General features: G+C 46.0%; 1 protein-coding gene across 1 annotated transcript in view; it reads left to right on the top strand.

Annotated features, from left to right (window-relative positions):
* The first annotated feature begins 4,426 nt into the window (after positions 1-4,426).
* IDH2 (isocitrate dehydrogenase (NADP(+)) 2) overlaps positions 4,427-25,989 on the top strand; it is a 38,477-nt gene continuing 16,914 nt past the window's right edge. The window contains exons 1-2 of the mRNA XM_068275245.1: positions 4,427-4,665; positions 17,167-17,258. Coding sequence (XP_068131346.1) covers positions 4,551-4,665; positions 17,167-17,258 — 207 coding nt within the window. The 5' untranslated portion in view covers positions 4,427-4,550. The remainder of the gene's footprint in view (positions 4,666-17,166; positions 17,259-25,989) is intronic.

Below are 25,989 nucleotides of genomic sequence, written 5' to 3'. Positions count from 1 at the left end.
GTCAAATTTCTGCTCAAGTCAGATCAAAAATCAAATGAGTCAAGGTGGTCCATTGCTACTACTCAATATGTTGCTTGCTGACTAAATAAGGTTTTTAGGATATCCATGTTGGAGGGAATATTCCTAAGTTCCTTTTCCTTCTTAGTCAAAGAAAAGTCTCAGCTGAATTTGAGGTTTATGCTAAGTTCAAAGTGCTCAGTTACGTTGCAGAAAAATTCTGCATGTCAACTGACTGCCCATACAATTCTGTGGGCCTGTTCACAGTAACTGATCACGTTATTTTAACTTGCTCCATGCAGGCTTTGCATTAAAGAGAACCCGAGGTGGGTTTGAAGAAAGCTATTAGGACACAGAGGCTGGTTCTGCATACTCACCAGCCTCTGCACCTGTACTGTGTCCCCCCAGGCCCCCCCTGCGCTCTGCTGTCCCCCATAAAAAAACATCATGCTAGCTATATGCACCTTGTTGCTAGCTGGCTGTTTACCTTAATGCTGCCAGTCACCACTGCTCCCCCCGCCTCCTCTATAGTGCCGCTCCCCACCTGCGTCCCTTCCCTCCAATCAGGCGGCGAGGGAAGGGGCGCAAGCGGGGAACCACGATATAGAGGAGGTGGGGGAGCGGCGGTGACTGGCAGCATTAAGGTAAACAGCCAGCTAGCAACAAGATGCATGTCGCTAGCATGGCGGTTTTTTTTTTTATGGGTGACAGCAGAGCACAAGGGGGCTGGAGGGACACAGTACAGGCGCAGAGGCTGGTGATAGTATGCAGAACCAGCCTCTGTGTCCTAATAGCATTCTTCAAACCCACCTCGGGTTCTCTTTAAAGTCTATGTTCAGTCTCCATTGCAGTTCACACACATTTTAACACGTGCATTATGCAACTGACCACTGTGAATCCAGCCTAAGGCTAGCTTCGCAATGGAGAAGCGTGTTGCATTGCTACACAACTCCGATAAAGCGTAACGCAAAGTAGTAAGTAATGTGGTTGAGATTGCATGTGATGTAACGGAGGCATAAGAATTTAAAATTGCATCATAGATGTGCACCACACATTTAAGAGTGTAATGTCCCGCCTTTTTAAAAACAGATGTGCACATGTGCAATCCCTATAACAGTGCGATGCAGTGCAAAAATTCAAACATGCAAGTGTTACCATCAGGGCTGTGGAGTCGGAGTCGGAGCAATTTTGGGTGCCTGGAGTCGGATTCGGGAAAAAATGCACCGACTCCGACTCCTAATGAATTTGTAACTGTAATTAAAATAGAACATATGATAAAATGTTCTATTTCTCAGATAATAGTCATTAAAAATAAAGTATATATACAGTATACATACAGTAATAGCTGTGCGCAGTCCACAAAAATGAAATAAACCAATCAAAATTAGTTACTTGTGCTGCTTCAATAAAGCAGTCCCCGTATTTTTAAAGTCAGATATACATATCTGATTGTGACTGTATATATGTGTACACAGGAATCTCTTATATATACTAAATAACATCTATGCTTTAAGAATAAAGCCTGATGTGTAGCTGTGTCACTAATAGAGATGGTCAATGAGATGAAAATAATTATGCATTGATGCTGATTTATGCAAATGTATGCACTCCCTTTGCTCATGAAATCAAATAATTTGATATGTTGTTAAAATTTGGTTTGGTGACTACAAATTAAAGGGTACCTGAGATGGATGAAAAGCAAAGTTTTTTTATGCATACCCAGGGCTTTCTCCAGCCCCCTTCAGGCCAATCAGTCCCTCGCTGTCCTCCTCCACCACCTGGATCTTCTGCTATGAGTCCTGGTAATTCAGCCAGTCAGCGCAGTCCAGCCACGTGCCGCTCCCACAGCCAGGAACATTCTGCACCTGCGCAATAGTGCTGCGCAGGTGTAGTACGCTTCCGGCGGCGGAGTGTGTGCATGCGCACTATGCCAGACTGGCTGAAGTACCTGGACTTATAGCAGAAGATGCAGGTGGTGGAGGAGGACAACGAGGGACTGATTAGCCTGAAGGGGGCTGGAGGAAGCCCCAGGTATGTATAAAACTTTAATTTTATCTGTCTCGGGTTTACTTTGTTACACAGTAGTACTATACTCTATATATGCACTCCCCACAGAGCTGCAGGGAATCCACTGAGAATGTTGTGCACATAAAACACAAAGGTGTTGTCTATCACCCATAAACCTGGTTCAGATTGTACATGAAGAATGTGTCAGGGCTGGAACCCACAGGAGCGCTTTTGGCAGCGTTTTGGCAGCACTGCGATACGCTAGCAGTTTGCCAAAACGCTGGGCTAATGTTAATGGATGGGGCAACTTCCACAGGAGCGTTTGCGTTTCTCAGAAACGCAAACGCAGGACATGCAGCATTTTGGGAGCGTTAGCGCTTCAATGTAAAGTATTGAACCGCTAGCGGAAACGCTCAGCAAAACCTAAACTGAGCGGTTTTGCTAGCGTTTTGTGGTTCAGCACACTGTAACAAAATGAAAAATAATTCACAGGACCAATCAGGATAAAAACGCAAAACGCAAAACGCTAGGCACCCGCTGGGGAAAAAAATACAATGTTGCAAAACACGACCAAAAACGCGCATGAATCTGCTTGCAAACCACTCAGACAAAACGCTAGCGGTTGCGTTTTGCGTTTGCGGTTTTCAGTGGGTTCCAGGCCTAACAGAGGAAGAATCTCCTCATTCTCCTGCAGAGTACCTGCACATCATGCTTACATGCACCCACACTTACATTGCCTAGGGCCTGATCCATGTTCAGATTGTACATGAAGAATGTGTAATAGAGGAAGAATCGCCTCATTCCCTCAGTTAAACCAGGTGTGTATGATGATCTGCAGATCTCATAGACTAGGAATGCATTTTGCAGGAATGGATATTTTGCAGGAACAGATCTTTTGCAGATACTGATCTTTGGAGTGTGTACAGCATCTTTGTGTGCAGCATATTGCAAAGATTTTATCTGATGGGGAGTTCAGCTCCATAGAATAGACTGTGTAGAGTATGGCTCTCATACTACATGGAATGGGGTAAAATTGGTCTGTGATCTTGCCTTTTATCTTAAAGAGACTCTGTAACAAATTGTTTATCTTTATTTCTTCTATGCTATAAGTTCCTATGCCTTTTCTAATGTGGTCTGGCTTACTGCAGCTTTTCCTAATTGCACAGTAGCTGTGTTATCTCTGTTATATGATCTAATCTTCTCTCTATAGTCGGCACAGTCAGGCTGAGGCAGTCAGACTGGAATGTGCAGGGCTGCTTGTGATTAGCTAGAAGCTGTACACACCCCCTGCAGGCTCTGTGTGACTAACACACTCTGCTTAGCTGAGCCTATTAGAAGCTGGTTAGTTTGTTTGTAAACACTGCCTAAAACTGGCAATTACAAGCCAGGTTTGCAGCAGAGAATGGCAGAAACAGCACAGAGGGGACCAGGAGCACATAATGAATAGAATGGTATGCTTTTTATTGTAAGAATTTCAGAGTACAGATTCTCTTTAAGTGTGTATGAAGCATTAGTGTTTGACCTTGATCTAACCCTCTAATATAAACTAACTGTTGTGAGGGGTACTCAGGTAAAAATACATTTTTAGGTTGTAATATAAAAAAAGAACTGCCGAGAGGGAGCTCAGAGATAAAAATAATATTTAGGTTCTAATATCAACTAACTGCTGTGAGCGGAGCTCGGATATATTCGCTACCTAGAGGTTGCGCCCGGCTAACGGAAAATAACTTTTTTTTTTTAAGATAAACTTGCTATATACATTTCCCAATAGTTTGAATGAGGACAAAGGCACACCTATCACAAGTTTAACTTTAGAACAAAGATATTTTAAATAATAAGGGGTAATACAGGGTGAACACAGTTTAGGCCAGAGGTCATCATATTTCATATGGTGTAAAATGGTGGTCCCCGCAGGGAAAGGGTTAGTGCAGGCGGTGCAGCTGGGATAAGCAGCAGGTTCACACGCAGTCTGGTTGGGACGGTGTAAAGCGGAACCGAGACCGCCAGGATAAGCACTGCTGAGAACGGGACGAGCCGACTTTTCAGCGGACCATATGCTGTAGTGCCAGTGCGGCACTGAGAGGTACTGGATGTATCAAGCTGGAGCATAGCAGACTCTGCGGTTCCTGAGTAGCGCCGATGGCTGCGGAGCCTATAATTGCCACCTATATACGTGGGAAATAAGCGGACCTTCAGAATCCAGGTTACCTCTCAGTTCGGCAGTGAAGAGGTTAGCGGCAGCGCGCGCACCCGGTAGCGGACGAGGGGCAGCGAGCACACGCATTCCGTTCACTGCGCGGGTAAAATGAATGAATGAAAAGTAGAGCACGCGCGCTCCCCGGCTTTCCACCTCGCCCCTCCTCTTTCTAATGGTTGCCGCTGAGCATGACGTAAGCGCAGCTATAAATTGCCGCGATGCTGACGTGTGCGCCCTTGAAGCCGGGCGGCGTGGGGGAGAAGCATTGTGTGAGGTGCAAGTCTGCTGAGCTCGTCTCCTTCTCCAGCTTGTGCTACCGACTTCCCGTCTCTCCCTGTCCTACGGAACCATGGCTGGCTACCTCCGCGCTGTGACCTCCGTGTGCAAATCCTCTGCAGCGGCATTCGGCAAGAACCCTGGAGCCCTGGCACCGGCCCTGTGCCAGCATCAGCAGCAGAGGAACTGTAAGTGAGGCCGCTGCCTGAGCTTCTCCCTCCCTGATGCTGCACATGGCTCCCCTGCGTAGCCTCGGCACAGGCTGACTTCCGTTTATGGGCATGCCTGCTACTGCTCTGTGTGTATTTCATTGCAGCTGAAAATATCCTCCCTGAGACCGAGAATGTTACTCTGCGCTGAGTGATGGCGCTATTGTCCTGTGCGCCCTGCCCCCCTCCCCACAGTATGGGAAGCCTGAGCACCTCCCCGGTGTGCAGCATAAGCCTATTCCCTAACCTGGCCTTGTCACCAGACAGCTGCTGGCCATAGAGGTTATCCGGGAACTGTTTGACCTCAAGCACCTCTACTGTATATTCCAGGGAAGAGGCCGAGCAATGTTTGCTAATGCTGTGTGCATCCTAGATAAGGGAAGGGGAAATGCTGGGGCAAGCTCCGCCTGTGGGGGATGTGCTATTAGAGGGTCCCTGCGCAGCTGCTGTAGGAAATTGCTGCACACAGAGCATCCGCCTGCCTTGGATCCCAGTGTCTGCACTGTACGAGTCTGTGCTAATGGAATGCAAGCTCATTGAATACCTTGCCATTTTTGGTTCCAATTTACTTCTTGGCAAAGGATGGAGCACTGATGCTTTTAGCTAACTGTAGTCTAGTCCTAGCTTTGGTAAATTATTCATGTTTATAGTGCAAGTGATTTTGATTGTGAGTGGAACACATTATTCATATCTCAAACAGTCCAATAGGCATAATTTGAGGTTCTAGCTTAGTTTAGGAGATGCAACAGGGAACCTCATAGAGAAATTGTGCTAAGGTGATTGGGTAGACAATACCTTCTTGAACGGCCAGGATTCAGATGGGTTGTTTTGGGGGGAGAGTGTGCTTATGCTGCAAGGTGAGCATGCTAGCCCATAAAGATGGTCTAGGATAAGCTAATAAGTCTGGCTTGTTTGCAGCTTCAGAATTGGGCCATTGACATGCACTTGCTGCCGACTAGGATTGTTTCAATTCAAAGGTGTTAATGATTTAGATGAAATCTGCACGCAAGCTGCAATTGATATATCATTGCTCATTGGTAGTAGTTGCTAAAGCTTTGACAAGCTAGAGGATTAACACTCTAATTTGGAAGGCAATATTGTGGCTTTTGTTAAGCCCCATCGACACGATCCGATTCTTTGTGCGATTCGATTACGATCCGATTAAATGACATGTCCGATCAGGATTCAATTCGATTTGCCATTGTTTTGCAATGGCAAATCAAATTGCATCGAATCCTGATCGGACATGTCAGATTTAATCGTATCGTAAATAGAATCGCAGTCGAATCGCATAAAGAATCGTAACGTGTAGATTGAGCTTTAAATGTAAATGTTTATATTCTGTGATGCAGACTTTGTAATGTTAGAAAGTCAATGCTTTCTGAAACGTGACATTATGAACGGCAGTGAGAGGGGAAAAGACAGGCACTAAATGCGGGCAGAGAGGTCCTGGGTTTCACCGGGTTATGTACTCCATGTTGCAGCGTGCTACTCAGAGATAAACAGTGATCATGTGAAGTAAAGAAAGTCGAGGCACTGCTGCAGTAAAAAAGAGAGGTACCTTTAATCCACGGTGTTCGGACACAGCGGGGTATACAGTGGGGGTGAGGGGATGCCTGACAGCTGTTTCGCTAAGAAAGCTTCTTCAGAGGCAAAATGTAAGGAACCTCCGAACACCGTGGATTAAAGGTACCTCTCTTTTTTACTGCAGCAGTGCCTCGACTTTCTTTACTTCACATGATGACATTATGAACGTTTGAAAGTATTTTAAATATGTGCCCTGTGGTAGTCATGAGCTGAAATTTAACTTGGCTTGCTGCTTTCCAGGAATGTAAAACTGAGCTAGTCAAACTCAGTATCTGCTAATCAGTTAACTGATAGCTGGATAATTAGCTAGCAGCAGTGAGGATTCATTAGCTCATTTTATAATCTGTGGAAATGTGCACCCAAAGTTTAGTTTTTAGCACCTCCTCTACTGGACAGCACAAAGTGGTGTAATTGGCAGAACAGTGTGAGCTTTGTTTACTACAATATATTGGAAACCTAGCAGTTTAAGAGGCGCTGTCTGCCCAACCACGTTAGTGAAATTTCCCTATGATGAGACTGGTACCCGAGCTCTGCTGAGATCTGATGTTCAAGGGGTGGCAAACTTTTAGTATCGAATTGTTATCAAATGTTCACCACACCTGCTAGTTTTCCTAGCTCCTCCAGCGTGGGTGACCTCCACTCCTCCACAGGTTAGTCAGTTGGCTCACTCCTCTCTGACACCAGTAAGGATCCCCGGATTCCCTACTGCCAGCCTGCTCCCTGGATACACAGCACGTTGCCTGCCAAGTCTCAGCACGTTGCCTCAGCAAATCTGCAGCAAAGGCTCCAGGGAGGGGGCAGAGTCATGTCAGCACTCTCAGCGTGGCCAGGGGAGCAGAGCCAGCCAGTTACTGACAGGGGGCGGGGCTTGGAACATCATGCAAATAGCTCTGCAGTGAGCGCAGGGATGGTACTGTGAGCCTGTGGGAGAGTGTATTGTAGCCGCATGCACTGATGACATGCACTCACGGCCAATAGCAAGGAACAGAAGGGGTGGGGCTGGAGGTTATAGGCTCACGCGGCTGAAAGTAAGTTTACATTAGAGCACGTGGAGAGGAAGGGGTGAGCTGTGGCCCAGCGCAACACTTCCTGTGGGCTGCGGACCGGGGGTTGGGGACCCCTGGTGTAAAGATTCAGTATGAGGCCTGCCTCTAGCAATAAATGTTTACTTTGGCTGCAAGAATTGCTTTTCAGATTCATGTGCTTGCATTAGGCCTCATTCACACGAGTTTTACTAGCAATTTCAGCAGCGGTTTCAGACATTGCTAGCATTTTGAAAAACGCTACTACAATGTAAAGTTTATGGCAGTGTTCACACTTTGACAATTGCCAGCCATTAGCGATTTGCTGGGATTGCAAAGTGCTGGGTTTTTGTGATTTTTGGAGGTGTGGCATTTCAGTGTTGGAGAATCAAACACAGTTGCTCCAAAATTGCTTTCCTGTACAGTGGAAACTCACCCAGGCTCAAAAGACAATTGTTACTGAGACTAATCACTGTTGCAGCAAATAGAGCTGGTCAATGGCTTGCAAATCTGGGATGCATGAAAATGTTATGCTATGTATATATTGGAAATGGGCCAATCAAAATGAGGAAGTGCATTCTTAGTTCCCTTCCAAGCTGTGGTGTTGCGGTTTTTTCATGCAAGCTGGAATTACTTACATGTTGACAATCTGTAATGGTAATACTGTACTGCGTAACCTTCTAGATAAGGTGATGGAGACCTACTAGAGACTTAAGCCAGCCATAGACTGAGAGATCCGCACCACAATCAACATATTTGTCTAATGTAGAACTGTTTTTTTCAAACCTGTCCTCATGACCCACCAACAGTTCATGTTTTGTGGAAGTCAATACTGTTAATTCACATAGCTGAGACACTAATAGCCCCCTCCATGCATATTAAACAGGTGATCCCTGACTTACAAACGACCTGCTGATATGATCGGCACGATCCCGTCTTGGTTATATAATTTTTGCGCTTGGGAAATTTTGAAGAAGCAACGTCAAACTTCCTCCATGTCCTGGTGCAGGTCTCCTGTGGCACCCTTGGACTTTCCTCCAAACTGAGTCTAGTGCTATCCGTCCACTCTCCACCTTCTGTCTTATCTTAGAGGGACTGTTCCTTAAAGAGAACCTGAGGTGGTTTTAAAGAATGTTATCTGCATACAGAGGCTGGATCTGCCTATACAGCCCAGCCTCTGTTGCTATCCCAAACCCCACTAAGGTCCCCCTGCACTTTGCAATCCCTCATAAATCACAGCCGTGCTGTGCGGCTGTGTTTACATCTGTAGTGTCAGTCTCAGCTGCTCCCCCGCCTCCTGCATAGCTCCGGTCCCTGCCCCCATCCCTTCCCTCCAATCAGCAGGGACGGAAGGGATGCAGACGGGGACTGGAGTTCTGCAGGAGGCGGGGAGAGCAGCAGACTGACACTATAGAGATAAACACAGCCAGCTCTGACAAGCTGTTTGTCAGCAGCGTGGCTGTGATTTATGAGGGATTGCAGAGTGCAGGGGGACCTTAGCGGGGTTTGGGATAGCAACAGAGGCTGGGCTGTATAGGCAGATCCAGCCTCTGTATGCAGATATTCTTCAAACCCACCTCGAGTTCTCTTTAAGCAGAGTAGGCGCAGCGGAAGCCAGATAGGGGTCATCTCACCTGTTCATGGTGGTGTAACATCCCATCGTGCTGCGCAGCCCGTCCTCTCTCCGTTCACTGCTCTCCCAGCGGCTTCTTATGCATCGCATAATGACGCAAACAGGAGAAGCACCCTAGTGGCGGCTCCTCCTGATGCGTCATTGTGACGCACGAGAAGCCGCCGGGGGGACAGTGAACGGAGATAGAGGACGGGCCGTGCAGCTTCCGGGCAGCACGATGGGACGTTACACCACCATGGAACAGATGAGATGTCCCTGATATGGCTTCCGCTGCGCCTACTCTGCCTAAAGTGAGTGTTTACCATTCTTTTAAAAATAAAAGTCGGATACTCACCTAAGGAGAGGGAAAGCTCGGTCCTAATGAGCCTTCCCTCTCCTCTCCCGGTCCCACGCAGGATCCCCCGTGGCAGTATTCGACCAGTTCGGTCAAATACTGCCACTTCCGCATGCCGAAGGGAGCGCTCTGGCTCCCGAAGACGGGCCGCTCCATACTACGCATGCGCGAGCGCCCTCTGACGCACTCGCGCGTGCGTAGTATGGAGTGGCCCGTCTTCGGAAGCCCGAGTGCTCCCGAAGACCTCCGAAGTCCCTGCGGACGCGAATGGGGGAGCCAGCGCAGCACCGAGGGCACCGGGAGAGGGAAGGCTCATTAGGACCGAGCCTTCACTCCTTAGGTGAGTATCTGACTTTTTTATTTTTAATGTGGTACCCATTGGCTTTAAAGAATGGGGGCAAAGGTGGCACATGGGACATATGGGAGGCACATGGGAGACACAATGGAGACCAAGAAGACACGGGCCAGAGATGAGCCAAAGGGGGACACTGGAGGCACAAAGGACAGAAATGGCACAGCGTCCTGACTGAAGAACGGATTCAGGTGAACAAACCTACAGTCCCTATCTCGTTAGTTAACGGAGGACTACCTGTATTGATACATACCCTGGGTCTATTAAGGTAGTGTAATGTTCTGTAAAGACAATCGAAAACCTTTTTTGCTGGATCTGTTGCCTATGTAAAGTAAAAATAGATCTGATATGCACAATGGTGTAGTGGATGGCACTCTTGCCTAGCGGTGCTAGGTCTCTGGTTCGAATCCCAGCCAGGGTACTCTCTGCAAGGAGTTTGTACGTTCGCCCTGTGTCTGCGTGGCTTTCCTCCCACATTCCAAAAACCTACAAATAAGTTGATTGGTTTCCCCTAAATTGACCCTAGACTACAATGGACTTAGTGTGGTAAGGATTAGATTGTGCGGTGCAGTTAGCAATAAAACTATACATGGTCTAAAGCACTTTGGAAGGTGTTGGTGCTATATAAATATTAAATAATTTTGAAGGTAAACATTTGAGGTGTGCATGTTACTCTTTTGTACTATGTAGCGTCCTTTTCCATATCTCCACAAGGCTGGAGTGCCCTCAGGGTTCCTAATAGTTTGCACAATATTGCTGTGGCGACTGTAAACAGTCACAAGCAAGCAAGCGGTACAAGCTGTGCTTTACTGAAGTGCCATGACAGGTGTACAATCTTCTCGTGGCTTCCTAATGCCAGTTCCAGAAATGACATAAAATGATGCAAAGCAGTTCTCTTATCAAGTTTGCCTGAGGTCTAAATGCCTGCTTGGGCTGCTGTTGCCCATGAATCACTTATTAGGCAAATGAGCTAAATTCTAGTTTCATTTTCTTTGTGAGTACTTAACATTGCAGATCCTTTTAAATTCTGGGTGTTTATAATCAGTTCGCTTGCTATGTTCACCTTATAAACATCTTTCCAGGAAATGTGTAGTCAAGTGCGGCTAAATCCGGAGAGGCCTAGTTGAAGCGTGTCCTTGTAAAAGGGATATTGTCAAGGTTGTTTTTGAGGTCACATGAGTCTTGAAAAGCCTGCAAAGTAAATTTTAAAATGCACAATGTGGATTTAACTAGCTTTTGTGACACACAGCTGATAATCTGTTATGTGTAACATTAGTTTAACATGTAAAATGTTCTTTTTCAGCTACTGTCATGAATTCTATTATTTATAATGCTCTTCCACGGCTGCATGTTTTCTGCTGAACAGTTTTGGATCGCATAGGTTAGCACTGTGGCGGACGCTTCTATGAAACTGATGTGGTTTTTTTGAATCCTCTTATGCTGCCTAAAACTAAGTTTTGGGGTAAACGATTGCTTGAGGTGCAAATTGTACTGATCACTAGGGCTGCACGATTTTAGGTAAAAATTGAAATTGCAATTTTTCTCTCAATTGCGATTTCGATTTTTTTTCACAATTTTTTTTTCAAATCGAGCTTTGGCACTAAATTCACTATGCCCCCAGTATAGTTTAGCCAGATACTGCGGGCGGACGATTGCTTTAAGAGAAACTCCGACTCTTGAACTTTATCCCAATCAGTAGCTGATACCCCATCACAAATGGATCATCAGGGGGCTCTATATGGCTGATATTGTGGTGAAACCCCTCCCACAAAAACCATAAAAGAACGTACTCTTGGCAGTTTGCTGTCTGTGAACCTTGCTGCATTGTGGGAAATGGCTGTTACCAACTGTCAAAAACCATGCAGCAGCTACTGTCAGCAGTGTTCACTGGTGTTCCTTTTTAAGAGCCGGGCAGCGGGGGCGGTTTACGTGAAGACTATATAGTTATCGTCACTATCTGCAGTTTTCAGAGTGCCCGCACGCTTGTCTGGCTGCACCGCTGTGTGCCGATTGGCCAGAGCCGCCAGAAGCAGTGAATATGCATTATGGTTGATGGGAGGGCGGGTCCACTCGAGAGCGGCACACACAGCTTTACCAATCGCTGTATAGCGATGGAATGACGGCAGCGGTAGGCGGAGCTGTACAGAGCGTACAGCTCTGCCTACCGCTGCTGTCATTCCATCGCTATCCAGCGATTGGTAAAGCTGTGCCGCTGGCTCGAGTGGACGCGCCCCCCCGTTAACCACAATACATATTCACTGCTTCGGGTGGCTCTGGCCAATCGGCGCACAGCGGAAGGCGGGATAGACATGCGTGCAGGCAGCTGGCGGGCACTCAGTAAAAACCGAGGATACTGACGATCACCAGATCGTCTTGGCACGAACCGCGGGTTTCGGTTTTGAACCGAAAAACAGTGCAGCCCTACTGATCACTGTAAGATTAGCTGCTGCTTTGGCTGCGTTGGGGGTTTGGAGGGGGGGAATAGCCTCCCAAAAATAAACTGGGACCAATATAGTGTAGTATATAGACTAGTAAAGCAAAATGAAAGGTACTCACAGAACCGGGTTCCCACTAGTCTAGGTTCTGGATGCGCAAAAGGTGAAAGGAACTGAATTACTATGAATATACAGGTCCTTCTAAAAAAAAAATTAGCATATTGTGATAAAGTTCATCATTTTCTGTAATGTACTGATAAACCTTAGACTTTGATATATTTTAGATTCATTACATACAACTGAAGTAGTTCAAGCCTTTTATTGTTTTAATATTGATGATTTTGGCATACAGCTCATGAAAACCCAAAATTCCTATCTCAGAAAATTAGCATATCATGAAAAGGTTCTCTAAACGAGCCATTAACTTAATCATCTGAATCAACTAACTCTAAACACTTGCAAAAGATTGGAGGCTTTTAAAAACCCCCAGCCTGGTTCATTACTCAAAACTGCAATCTTGGGTAAGACTGCCGACCTGACTGCTGTCCAGAAGGCCATCACTGACACCCTCAAGCAAGAGGGTAAAGGGGCCCATACACTCAGCCGATTTTCTGGCCGACCGATCTCGATCGATCGTTTGCAAATTGGTTGGCCAATCGACCGATCGATGTCCGATTTCGATGGATTTCCATCGAACTGGCAGGGTGGAAAATTTAGGTCGATCTGATGAGATTGCTTATCAGTTTGCATTCTTTGGCCTTAATAGAAATCTGATGGCAAAAAATGCCATCAGATCGAATTTCAATAGATTTCAAACTAAAATCTATTGGAATTCTATCCTGGTAAAAAATGTTCTAAAAACGCATCAGATAGATCATCAGATGCATTTCTTATCTATCTGCTGCCAATCTGACGAGGTGTATGGGCACCTTAAGACACAAATATATTTCTGAATGACTAGGCTGTTCCCAGAGTGCTGTATCAAGGCACCTCAGTGGGAAGTCTGTGGGAAGGAAAAAGTGTGGCAGAAAACGCTGCACAACGAGAAGAGGTGACCGGTCCCTAAGGAAGATTGTGGAGAAGGACCGATTCAGACCTTGGGGGACCTGCAGAAGAAGTGGACAGAGTCTGGAGTAGAAACATCCAGGGCTGTGGAGTCGGAGTCGTGTGGAGTCGGGCAATTTTGGGTGCCTGGAGTCGGAGTCGGGGAAAAAATGCACAGACTCCGACTCCTAATGAATTTGTAACTGTAATTAAAATAGAAAATATGATAAAATGTTCTATTTCTCAGATAAGTCATTAAAAATGTATATATACAGTAATAGCTGTGCTTAGTCCACAAAAATGAAATAAACCATTCAAAATTAGTTACTTGTGCTGCTTCAATAAAGCAGTTCCTGTATTTTTAAGGTCAGATATACATATCTGATTGTGACTGTATATATGATGTGTACACAGGAATTATATATATATATATATATATATATATATATATATATATATATATATATATATATATATATATATATATATATATATATATATATATATATATATATATATATATATATATATATATATATATATATATATATATATATATATATATATATATATATATTCTATGCTGTAAGAATAAAGCCTGATGTGTAGCTATGTCACTAATAGAGATGGTCAACGAGATGGAAATAATTCTGCATTGATGCTGATTTATGCAAATGTATGCACTCCCTTTGCTCATAAAATCAAATAATTTGATATGTTATTAAAATTTGGTTTGGTGACTACAAATTAAAGGGTAACTGAGACGGATGAAAAGTAGTTTTTATACATACCTGGGGCTTCCTCCAGCCCCCTTTAGGCTAATCAGTCCCTCACTGTCCTCCACCACCCGGATCTTCTGCTATGAGTCCTGGTAATTCAGCCAGTCAGCGCTGTCCGGCCGCATGCCGCTCCCACAGTCAGGAACATTCTGCACCTGCGCAATAGTGCTGCACAGGTGTAGTATGCTCCTGGCGGCGGAGTGTGTGCATGCGCACTACGCTTGACTGACTCAAGTACCTGGACTCATAGCAGATGATACAGGTGGTGGAGGAGGACAACGAGGGACTGATTATCCTGAAGGCGGCTGGAGGAAGCCCCAGGTATGTATAAAACTTTAATTTCATCTGTCTCAGGTTTACTTTGTTACACAGTAGTACTATACTCTACATATGCACTCCCCGCAGAGCTGCAGGGAATCCACTGAGAATGCTGTGCACATTGAACACAGAGGTGTTGTCTGTTTACAATCTCCTCATTCCCCTGCAGAGTACCTGCACATCATTCTTACATGCACCCACACTTGATAGATGTTCTTTGTTCCGGTTGTACCTTTTACAAGTACTCTTACCAAGGACTAGTTTTAGTCTAAAGGGACTAAATATAGTAGTCTACATATCCTTCTCACTTCCGTTGTCTTGTAAAATTCCTAAGCGTTGGCAGTTAAGAGACGAATTTCATGTTACATACTTTTAATCAACAAAATTGTAATATGCAAATTAGAGGAGTCGGTGTAATCCTAAACTGAGGAGTCGGTGGAGTTTTCGACCGACTCCACAGCCCTGGAAACATCCAGAGCCACTGTGTACAGGCATGTGCAGGAAATGGGCTACAGGTGCCGCATTCCCCAGGTCAAGCCACTTTTGAACCAGAAATAGCGGCAGAAGCGCCTGGGCTACAGAGAAGCAGCACTGCACTGTTCAGTGGTCCAAAGTACTTTTTTCGGATGAAAGCAACTTTTGCATGTCATTCGGAAATCAAGGTGCCAGAGTCTGAAGACTGGAGAGAGGGAAATGCCAACATGCCTGAAGTCCAGTGTCAAGTACCCACAGTCAGTGATGGTCTGGGGTGCCATGTCAGCTTCTGGTGTTGGTCCACTGTGTTTTATCAAGGGCAGGGTCAATGCAGCTAGCTATCAGGAGATTTTGGAGCACTTCATGCTTCCATCTGCTGAAAAGCTTTATGGAGATGATTTCATTTTTCAGCACGACCTGGCACCTGCTCAGTGCCAAAACCACTGGTAAATAGTTTACTGACCATGGTATTACTGTGCTCAATTGGCCTGCCAACTCTCCTGACCTGAACCCCATAGAGAATCTGTGGGATATTGTGAAGAAAGTTGAGAGCAGGGCTGTGGAGTCGGTACAAAAATCTTCCGACTCCAACTCTTTAGTTTCTGAAACCACAGCTCCAACTCCCGACACTGGTACCCAAAATTGCTCAGACTCTGCCTCCTTAGTCTAATACTTAACAGGGATGTGGATTTTGTACAAAAATCATGCGACTCCTGACTCTCGACTCAGACTCCTCAGTTTCTGAACCCATGACTCCAACTCCGACTCCGGGTGCCCAAAATTGCTCCGACTCCACAGCCCTGGTTGAGAGACCCAAGACCCAACACTCTGGATGAGCTTAAGGCCGCTATCAAAGCATTCTGGGCCTCCATAACATCTGAGCAGTGCCACAGGCTGATTGCCTCCATGCCACGCCGCATTGAAACAGTAATTTCTGCAAAAGATTCCCGACCAAGTTTTGAGTGCATAACTGAACATAATTATTTGAAGGTTGACTTTTTTTTGTTTGTTTTTGTTTTAAACCCTTTTTTCTTTTATTGGTCGGATGAAATATGCTAATTTTGTGAGATAGAAATTTGGGGTGTTCATGAGCTGTATGCCAAAATCCTCAATATTAAAACAATAAAAGGCTTGAACTACTTCAGTAATGTGTAATGAATCTAAAATATATGAAAATATAATCTTTTTCAGTACATTACAGAAAATAATGAACTTTATCACAATATGCTAATTTTTTTTTTTTTTTAAGGACCTGTACTAACTTAAAAACCCCAACCCCTAATGGGGGAGGGGAAGTTACAGACTGCAAAGGGGAAAGCTCTAATACAGCTTGCCTCAATCATGTATATGTTACGGCCAGAACCCGAAGTTTGGCCAGAACTAGAAGTGGCCGGCCACTTCGGGTTCTGGCCGGCCAATGCGCGAACTGGCCGCTGCGCTGCGGCCAATGTGAGAAATGAAACAATTCCTGTAAGGTTTAATGTGATGTTGTGGCCGCAGCGCAGCAGGGCAAAATGTATCACACATCTTTACTTTATTCAATGGCATTAAGCCGCCCGGCTTTTTCCTCTGCCTCTCTCTCCTCCCCCCCCCCCCCCCCCCCCCCGCGGCCTCTCTCTCCCCTTCTCTTATGGGCACAGCCGGGCGGGGACACGCGTGTCCAGGAGAGTCGTTCCTCGCGGCAGGAGAGCAGAGCGGGGAGGCTGCAGACATTGCTTCTGCCAGCACCCGCTCTGCAAGAACGGCAGGATTCCCCTGCCGCGACGAACGACTCCGGAGGGACACGCGTGTCCCCGCCCGGCTGTGCCCATAAAGAGGAGAGAGAGAGGCGGGGGGGGGGGGGGGGGGGGGAGGAGAGAGAGGCAGAGGAAAAAGCCGGGCGGCTTAATGCCATTGAATAAAGTAAAGATGTGTGATACATTTTTTGCCCCGCTGCGCTGCGGCCACAACATCACATTAAACCTTACAGGAATTGTTTCATTTCTCACATTGGCCGCAGCGCAGCGGCCAGTTCGCGCATTGGCCGGCCAGAACCCGAAGTGGCCGGCCACTTCTAGTTCTGGCCAAACTTCGGGTTCTGGCCGTAACATATACAAGAAACAGTTTATTTTAAGATGTGTAATGGGTTTCACTGGCCACTATCGGGTAAATATGCAGTAGTATTCTCAGCTAATATGGTGCCTCTAGACACACCTAGTGTAGGCCGTAAGAGGCAATCTGACAAATCCATCTGTCTGCTGTTGTCCCAAGCAATCAGCTGCACATGATGAAAAGATCCTATAGAAAAGACTGTTTTCTTTTTTTTTCATGGCATATTCTACAGAACTGTGCTGTCTGTATGAAGCTTAACAGCAGCTTTTGCCCAGTCTGTGTTATGGTGTAACTGTTTCCTGTAAATAGAAATTGTAGCTTGTAGGAACTAGAAGTCAGATATTTGAGTAGACTTATTCTATTGATATTACCATTTAGGCGAACTATTTAATTTGTGAACTTTGTCTACAGATGCAGACAAACGTATCAAGGTGGCAAACCCAGTGGTGGAAATGGATGGGGATGAGATGACCCGCATTATCTGGGAATTTATCAAGGAAAAGGTGAGAGCTGTGCATATTGTAAGACCTATGTGGTTAATGCCAAGATGGCTTTCTCCCAGAATGACTGGGTAAAAAATGGTGCCCGTTAGCAGTATTCTGTAAATTGCTGCCCTTTGTTTTTGAATTGTTAAAGTGGGATGCCCAAGTACCCTGACCCTGGAAAAAATGAAGCCCATGGTGTTTGATTCCCTCTTCCTGACATGCTGCTTGTTGTCCTTTTGAGTCCTTCCTTATCCTTAAAGTGGACCTGAACTGTAAATTTCAAAAAACATTGGAATCCTTTTTAAAAATCATAGTAAAAAACTGTGCAATATATGATAAAAACATGTGAATAAAACTCATAATATAAATAATTGAAATAATCCCCTCCCACCTGTGCCGTTGGGTGCCGCGGCAATCACTTGATAACTCCCCGGCAGGCTTGCAGAGAATGCTGGGAAATCTTGTAGTCTAGAATGTGCTCGCGAGTTCTTGCAGGCATGTTTTGTTTACTATTTACGTGACGTCCTCAACTGGCGTCTCCTCGGAAGGCAGAAGGGGAAATGACAGGCAGAGCGGACTCAGTGAAGCAGACAGCAGAGAGGAGGGAGAGAGAGCTGTTGGAGGAGGGACGGCAGACATAGAAGGGAAGGAGGCACAAGAGAGCCCAGCAGAGTAGACGGAGGGGGAGGAGAGGCTGGGAAGCACAGTAGAGGGACAGTGCTCAACAAAGAGCCCAGCAGACTCACGCCTGAGTGCACAGAGGAGGATCCCCGCCGCCCCCCCCCCCCCCCCTGCACAGCACAGAGCCCAGCAGACGAAGGAAGGGGAGAGGGGCCTTCTGTATCAGCGAACACAGCTAAGAGATGTGCTGTCAGACTCTGCACTCCCCCCGTAGGTACATTGTGGCACTGGCAGGCAGGGGGAATCCCCTCTGACATCATCCAGCCGCCCTGGTCTCCCCTATAGATAGCACTGCAGAGGGAATCCCCCAAATTAAAACTCTGAAGCTCTTACCTGTATAGCTGCAGCACAGTGATGTATGACAGTCATACATCACTCTTTTATCAGACGCACAGTGATGTGCTGCAGCTTTGGTGACATCAGTTTGAAGACCCAGAAGCTGTATCAGGATGTCTCTACTTCCTGGAGCAGAGTGCAGCGGCTATAGAGGACACAACAGTGATGTATGACTATCATACATCACGCTGCAGCTTCAGAGTGTAAATTTAGGGGATTCCCTCTGCAGCAGCTACCTATAGAGGAGACCAGGATGGCTGGATCACGTAAGTGGGGATTCCCTCTGCCTACCTACAGGAGAAGGGGGGCGGGGGTTGATTGACATAAGAGGGGATTCCCTCTGCAGCACCAACTACAGGGGAGACCATGGCAGCTGGATCACATAAGAGGGGATTGCCCCTGCCTACCATGCAAACTACAGAAGGGGGGGCAAGATGTGGTTGACATGAGTTGATTCCTAACTAGGGTAGACCACGGCAGCTGGAAGCTTGAGAAAATCAGCTGAAACAGTTTACTTTACATGTGAAGTCGTGTGCCAGTACAGTGCAGCAGCCTTACAGTGTTAGTGTCCTGTGACAGCCTGGGCTGCTGCTGATGACATCATGACACAGGGCTGTAAATCTCGTTCAGTGGGCGTGAATGGGACAACTTTAACACCGCCCAGGGAATCTGACTTCACCTCCCATGGAGTGAGTGCTGCAAGATGGAGCCTGCCAGTCTCAATAAAACCTTTTACTCAAAGTTGAATTGTGCAAATATATATATTTTTATATTGCATGTGACAAGTGTTTTTTTTTATCTAATAATTAATTACTAAGAGATAAGAGTCTCAATTAAGTGACTTTTTTTAGTTCAATTCCTCTTTAAGTTGTATACTTTCCCAGAAGCTCCCCCCAGCCAGGGCTTAACTGCGCAGGCACAAGTTCTAACTGTGTGCCTGCAAAGTGAAAAAAGCCTTGAGCACTTTCTTTCACTTGAAGCTTGTAAAGCATTAAGTCAAGATCTCACACGTTCATGTATCTTTCTGTGGGTACCCACTCTATGGAATGAAAGGACTGTCTACCACCTCCAATGCTGGAAGATCAGGATTGAATATGCCAGTATGGCAGGGATGGGCTCACGAGTAATCATGAGTCCGTTAGGACTCAAATTCATAATTAAAATGCGCTTTAATTGCCACAGCTGTGCGTCTGGATAAGGGATTGTTACCCATAATCAGGGATGGGCCCAAATTTGAATTCGGGTGAATCTGGATAGTTGCTATCTGGATTTCACCCAGTTCCCTGTGTGGGGTCGGTCAAGCTTGCCTATCTGACGTCATCTTCGGTGCCTCCCACGATGCAGTCCATGCGTGTCACCTGAGTACAAACAGTGTTCTCCCCAGGACTGATTAGGTGGGCGGGCCGCCCGGGTGTTTTAAAACCCCGCCTGCCTGGCAAAAGTCTGTTCTATAAACTTTAAACTGCAGGCAGTAGCACTCCATAGCCTGCTAGCAATTAGTGGCGGTCAGCTCTCCCATAAAGCTGACCCTGTACACAACTGCAGGAGCGCTCCCTCTGCCTGTGTGACCTCAGCTTCCTGGTAATACTGTGATTGGCTGTGCGTGTTGGAGGGGGCGGGACCATCACGCAACAGAAGTCGGGCTGAACACGCAGACACACACTAGTGCAGCAGTGCTGGAGAGAGAGCCTGAAGCTTCAGGCAGACTCTTCTCCCCCTGTGAATCCGGACAGTGTGCCTTCTCTGTCGTCCTGAGCTGGCTGCATGAATGTCAGCAGCCAGTCCCATCCTTTCCAGGCAGCTCGGAGGCCGACTCTCATGTAATCAGGCAGTGAGTGCACGAGTTCTGCCGCCCCGCCCCCTCTTTCCCGGCTGCTTGTTTCTTTTGATGCCGGGAGAACTCTGCACATGACCTGTGATTGATCCTCTGGTAGATCTCTGCTAATGTCTTGTAACCAGCAGGAGCACTTTTAATCTGATAAGGTGCAGAGTATACAATGCAGAGTCTCCAAAGGACTTGTTATGGCTGGTTCAGACGGACGTTTGGAGGCGTTGCGTTCGTTGACGTCACGACGGCAATGCGTTCGGGCTTTCAGCAGCGTTCGCATGCGGTCGCGTTTTTCCTTCCCCTAGGGGGACATTACCCGTCGCGGTTAAAGCGGATCCGAGATGAAAAACTAACTATAACAAGTAACTTGTCTATATATATATATATATATATATATATATATATATATATATATATATATATATATATATATATATATATATATATATATATATATATATATATATATATATATATATATATATATATATATATATATATATATATATATATATATATATATAGTTTAGATAGTTTACACAGCAAATCTAGATGCAAACAGCTTTAATAGAATGTGATCATTTCTTCCTGTGATACAATGGCAGCAGACATGTTGTTTGTAAACATTACACAGAAGCAGGCTTATCTGTATCTTGAGCAAAAAAACCTAATCCCCCTCATCCTCCCTCCTCCCCTTTGCCTCTGAAACCTCTGGCTAGTAATACCTCCCCCTCCTCCTGCCCAGACTGAGCTCCCATGAGCCCTTGCTACTGTCTGAGAGAGCCTTGGCTCTCTGAAAACCTGTGGGCGTGGCTTGGTTAGTTTATAGGGAATTAAAGTATTAAAACAAAAACAAAAAAGTATTTGGCTTGAGAAATGCCCTATAAACAATAGGAAAGGAACACAATTATGCAATGTGTAAAAGTTCATCTCGTATCCACTTTAACCGCCCCTGGAAGCAACATGTAGCTTCCAGGGGCTCCTTGAACGCCAGTGAAAATCGGGACCCGAACGCTGCGTTCGTGCAAACGCGCGTAAAAGCTTGGTACAAACGCTCCCATTCACTTGAATGGGAGCGTTTAACGCCAAGCCCCGAACGCTGGCAGTAAACGCTCTGCAAGCGTCCGTCTGAACCAGCCTAATGCAGGCTAGGTGACCTGAACAAACAATGATTGCAGTCAGCTGCAATTTAGATAAGATTACTTGCTGTGGATGGAGGCTGCTGCTGAATGCGGTCTGTCTTAACCCCCATAATATTATTTGGTATAGTGCTGCAGCTCTGTACAGAGTATATTGTCTTGTCATACAACTGCCCCTCAGAGGGGTTCACACTCTAATTCCCACCATAGTCATGTCTATGTATGTATGATGTAGTGTATATATGTCTAGGGCCAATTTAGGGGAAGTCAATCATCTGTATGTTTTGGGATGTGAGAGGAAACCCACAGACACAGGGAGAACGTGCAAACTCCTGCAGCTCGTGCCCTAGCTGGGATTTGAACCAATGACCCAGCTCTGCAAGGCAAGAGTGCTATTCACTACACCACTGTGATACCTATATGCAACCATGCTGCCCAAACACTTCCTCAGTTTAAAGGACAACTGAAGTCAGTGATAGAGGTTGTCATATGTATTTCCTTTTAATACCAGTTGCCTGGCTATCCTGTTGAGCCCTTGTCTCTAATACTTTTAGGCATAGCCCCCTGAACAAGCATGCAGTACATCAGGTGTTTTTGACATTGCCAGATCTGACAAGATTAGCTGCATTCAACACACACAAGCAATAGAACACAGCAGTACATGCATCCAGCTACATATAAGTGGTCAGCAGGTGCTCGTCAGCCAATCAGGATGCACTGTCATACACCCTTTACCTGCCATACCACATCTAGCAGCCATTAGCATTCAGGTGGGGCTTCAGTTGGACGCCATCACAAGATTGCGTCGCTAGCCGCTCTAGGACATGGCGGACAGGTGAGCGGTTAGGGAGGGACCCCTGTTGGAGGGATGCCTGCACGGGGCGGTCCTGCTAGCGACGCAATCTTGCAATGGCGTCCAACTGAAGCCTCCCACCTGAATGCTAATGGCTGCTAGATGTGGTATGGCAGGTAAAGGGTGTATGACAGTGCATCCTGATTGGCTGACGAGCACCTGCTGACCACTTATATGTAGCTGGATGCATGTACTGCTGTGTTCTATTGCTTGTGTGTTGAATTTAGCATTCAGTATGGAGGCAGTGTTGGTGGGTTTTCTGGATGTGAGAGGTCCAGAGCCTGGGTGTGAGAGGTCCAGGCCCACCTGCACTTCCTTCCAGGTATCACGTGTTGGCCTTGGGGCCCCGGCCAGTGAGAGAGGTCCGGGGCCCCTGTCCATCGTGTGAACCAATCGTGTGTTTTTAAAGATTAGCTGCATGCTTGTTTTTGGTGTGATTCAGAAACTACTGCAGCCAATAGATCAGCAGGACTGACAGGACACTAGTATTGGTTAAAAGGAAATACATATGGCAGCCTCTATATTCTTCTTACTTCATTTGTCCTTTAACCACTCTTAATGCAATAATCACCCCAGTGTGAAATTAAACTAGAACACCCATATTCAGTGTTCTTCCCAGGCTCTTTAAGACACTAATTTTAGTGAGCACCTGACTGTCATCGGCTTGCCTCCTTATCCTATGTTGTAAGCAGAATCCTGGTCCTGCATTCCCCCCTTGCACCCCACCCGGCTTCTTTTTCATGCCACCCGGCTGGAAAAAAATCCTAACTCACAGATCTCACCAGCACACCACAGGTTAAAGCACACCTTTTATTGTGCCAGTATCCACAGAATCCAACAATTGTTTCGGGGCCACGCAGGGTCCCCCTTTGTCAAGGCATATGGTTACATCACACATACATGATCATTCCTCTATACACACCTAATCACCAACCCCACCCGGACAAAAGTGACCTCACGAATGACATCATGGTTATTAGCATAAGTAAACACAATCTGTTTAAGCCCAATTTTAGCCATCATGGAGCTATTTACATTATACACATACATCAAAATGTGCACCACCTAACTCTCTCTGCGTACCTACCATTATCAGGTGCGCCCAGATCGCTCCTGGCGTGCTTGGGTCCAAATTGTTAATTCAAACTTCCTGAGCCTTCCCCCTCCATCCGTTACCCATTGCTGTTAGCCTAATCCAGCGGAGCGCTCGCCGCCGATACCGCCCGTGGGCGTAACCACCGCTCATTTCGCCGCTCCAATTGGCTAATCAGCATGTTGATACATGACGCGTATGCAGCTTCCACGTCGCATGCGTCACATAGGGAAAACACAAGCGTCTTCCGCATTGTGTAGTAATGGAGCCAGGCGTGCCAGTGCGTCCTAGCCCCGCCCCTCCGGTATCCGGCCATCCACTCAGAGAGATGAGGCGAGCGTGTCAATAGACCTCAACCTCGCCCCCATCTCTCATGCTGTCTCTGACATCACGTGGCGCCCCGCACATTATGTACCTAGGTATTACTGCCAAACAGCATCAAATGATGCCAATTTACGGCAAGAATACCCATTCCCTTTATAACTGTCCACAGGACTAGCAATTACGTTAGTCGATCAGTGGGGCAATCATCCCCACATCAACTGTGTGTAGGTTAGGTTACTTCAGGTGGGGAAAGTTTGAAGTTTAATAGAATAAATTTAGTTACTCACCACCTTACGATCTCTGGGGCACCTCATAATGAGAGACGCTGTCAAGGGAAGCCGGAGGGACAGGGAAGCGGACCACCCTGGGGTGAAGGGAAGCAGGGAGGGCTCTAAGAAAGAAAAAGGGAGACAGAATTTTCATGTCACTCATATTGCAACAAAACATGATGATGCAGTGAAAATAAAAACAAGTTTAAAAATCCAAAGACATCCTGCAATAAAAAAAGAAAGATTAATGTCAATATGATGACGCTTGCTGGTATATTATCGTTCCCCCTAAGAAACATGTTAGCGGATTGTTCTTATTCAGACCCTTAGGGACAACCGTCCCCATTTCAAAAATCCAAAAGGCTTCTCGCTGCAAAAGTTCTCTCTCCCAGTCGCCTCCCCGTTTAGGCTTATTAACTTGTTCTATGACTACCCCTCGTATTTGGTGAGCTCTGTGGTTGTTTTCCACACAGTGTATGGCCACCGGTTTGGTGTAGTCAAGATTCTCACCCTTTTCTTTGGCTGCCCACGCCACCCTAATGTCACTTCGATGATGTTGGAAGCGTTTCTTAAACGGATTAGTGGTCTGTCCTATATAAGCTAGGCCACATGGGCACTTTAACATGTACACACAATGATCCGTGTTGCAATTGAAATATCCGTTCATTTTATATTTTTTGCCGCTATTGGGGTTCACAAATTCTGGGCCCGTTATAATGGAATCACAAATTACAATTGTGGCATCTGTAGCAACCCTTTTTCGTTGAGAATACAAATTCTTTTTTTATATTTTGGTTGGGGGTCGGCCTGTACCAGGAGATTCCTAAGGTTGGCACTGGATCTGTATGCAAACATGGGTCTTTCCTTTATTTCAGGGGCAAGTGTCCTATCCGCTTGGAGTATATCTAAATTCTTGATGGTGGCCTTTTTAACCAATCCCACATTCTCACTGTATGTTTGTACAAACGGTATTCCTTTTCTGGAATTGACGTTTCTTGTGCTTCTCCCATCAGCAATTTCAAATGCTTTCTTTTTGGCTCTCTCTAGCACCTCAATAGGGTAACCCCTTTCTAGGAACCTCGTTTCCATCTCCACCATATTTGCTCTACACATCTCACTATCCTTACATATCCTCAGAACTCTGAGGAATTGGGATATGGGGGGGCCCTCCCTCAGATGTTTCGGGTGAGCACTTTGGAAGTGCAACAAGGTATTCCTATCCGTAGGTTTGCGGTATAGGGTTGTGGTCAGGGATCCTTCATCAATCACCATCACATCCAGAAAAGGTATCTGGATCTCTGATACCTCAGGGTTGAACACAATGCCTTCAAACATATCATTAAGAAAGTTCACAAACTCATGAAATTCCTGTTTGGTTCCGCTCCAAAGGACAAAGATATCGTCTATGAATCTGGCCCACCACACCACATGGAGATTGTATGGTGTAGAGGTATAGACGAACTCCTCCTCCAACCATCCCATAAAAAGTGAGGAAATCATTGGTGTCCTTCAGATAGGACACCAATGATTTCCTCACTAAATTGGGGAACATAAGAGAGGTAACAGAAGATACCCTATTGTGTACAATGGACATTGGGGCATTGTACACATCTATACCAAATCTGGCCGGATTAAGAGCAGTACGTCACTTTTTGAACAAATCTCAGCATCCCAAAATCCCCGCTGAATTTATAATAGGTTTGGAGCTTATTTTGACATCAAATTACTTCCGATTTGAGACACAATGGTATAAACATAGAGGCACCGCTATGGGGAGCTCGGCTGCACCGGCCTTTGCTAATCTTTTTATGGGATGGTTGGAGGAGGAGTTCGTCTATACCTCTACACCATACAATCTCCATGTGGTGTGGTGGGCCAGATTCATAGACGATATCTTTGTCCTTTGGAGCGGAACCAAACAGGAATTTCATGAGTTTGTGAACTTTCTTAATGATATGTTTGAAGGCATTGTGTTCAACCCTGAGGTATCAGAGATCCAGATACCTTTTCTGGATGTGATGGTGATTGATGAAGGATCCCTGACCACAACCCTATACCGCAAACCTACGGATAGGAATACCTTGTTGCACTTCCAAAGTGCTCACCCGAAACATCTGAGGGAGGGCCTCCCCATATCCCAATTCCTCAGAGTTCTGAGGATATGTAAGGATAGTGAGATGTGTAGAGCAAATATGGTGGAGATGGAAACGAGGTTCCTAGAAAGGG

Source organism: Hyperolius riggenbachi, chromosome 3 (assembly GCF_040937935.1).
Source record: "Hyperolius riggenbachi isolate aHypRig1 chromosome 3, aHypRig1.pri, whole genome shotgun sequence".
Lineage (NCBI taxonomy): Eukaryota > Metazoa > Chordata > Amphibia > Anura > Hyperoliidae > Hyperolius > Hyperolius riggenbachi.
This window is presented reverse-complemented; position numbering and strand designations above follow the sequence as displayed.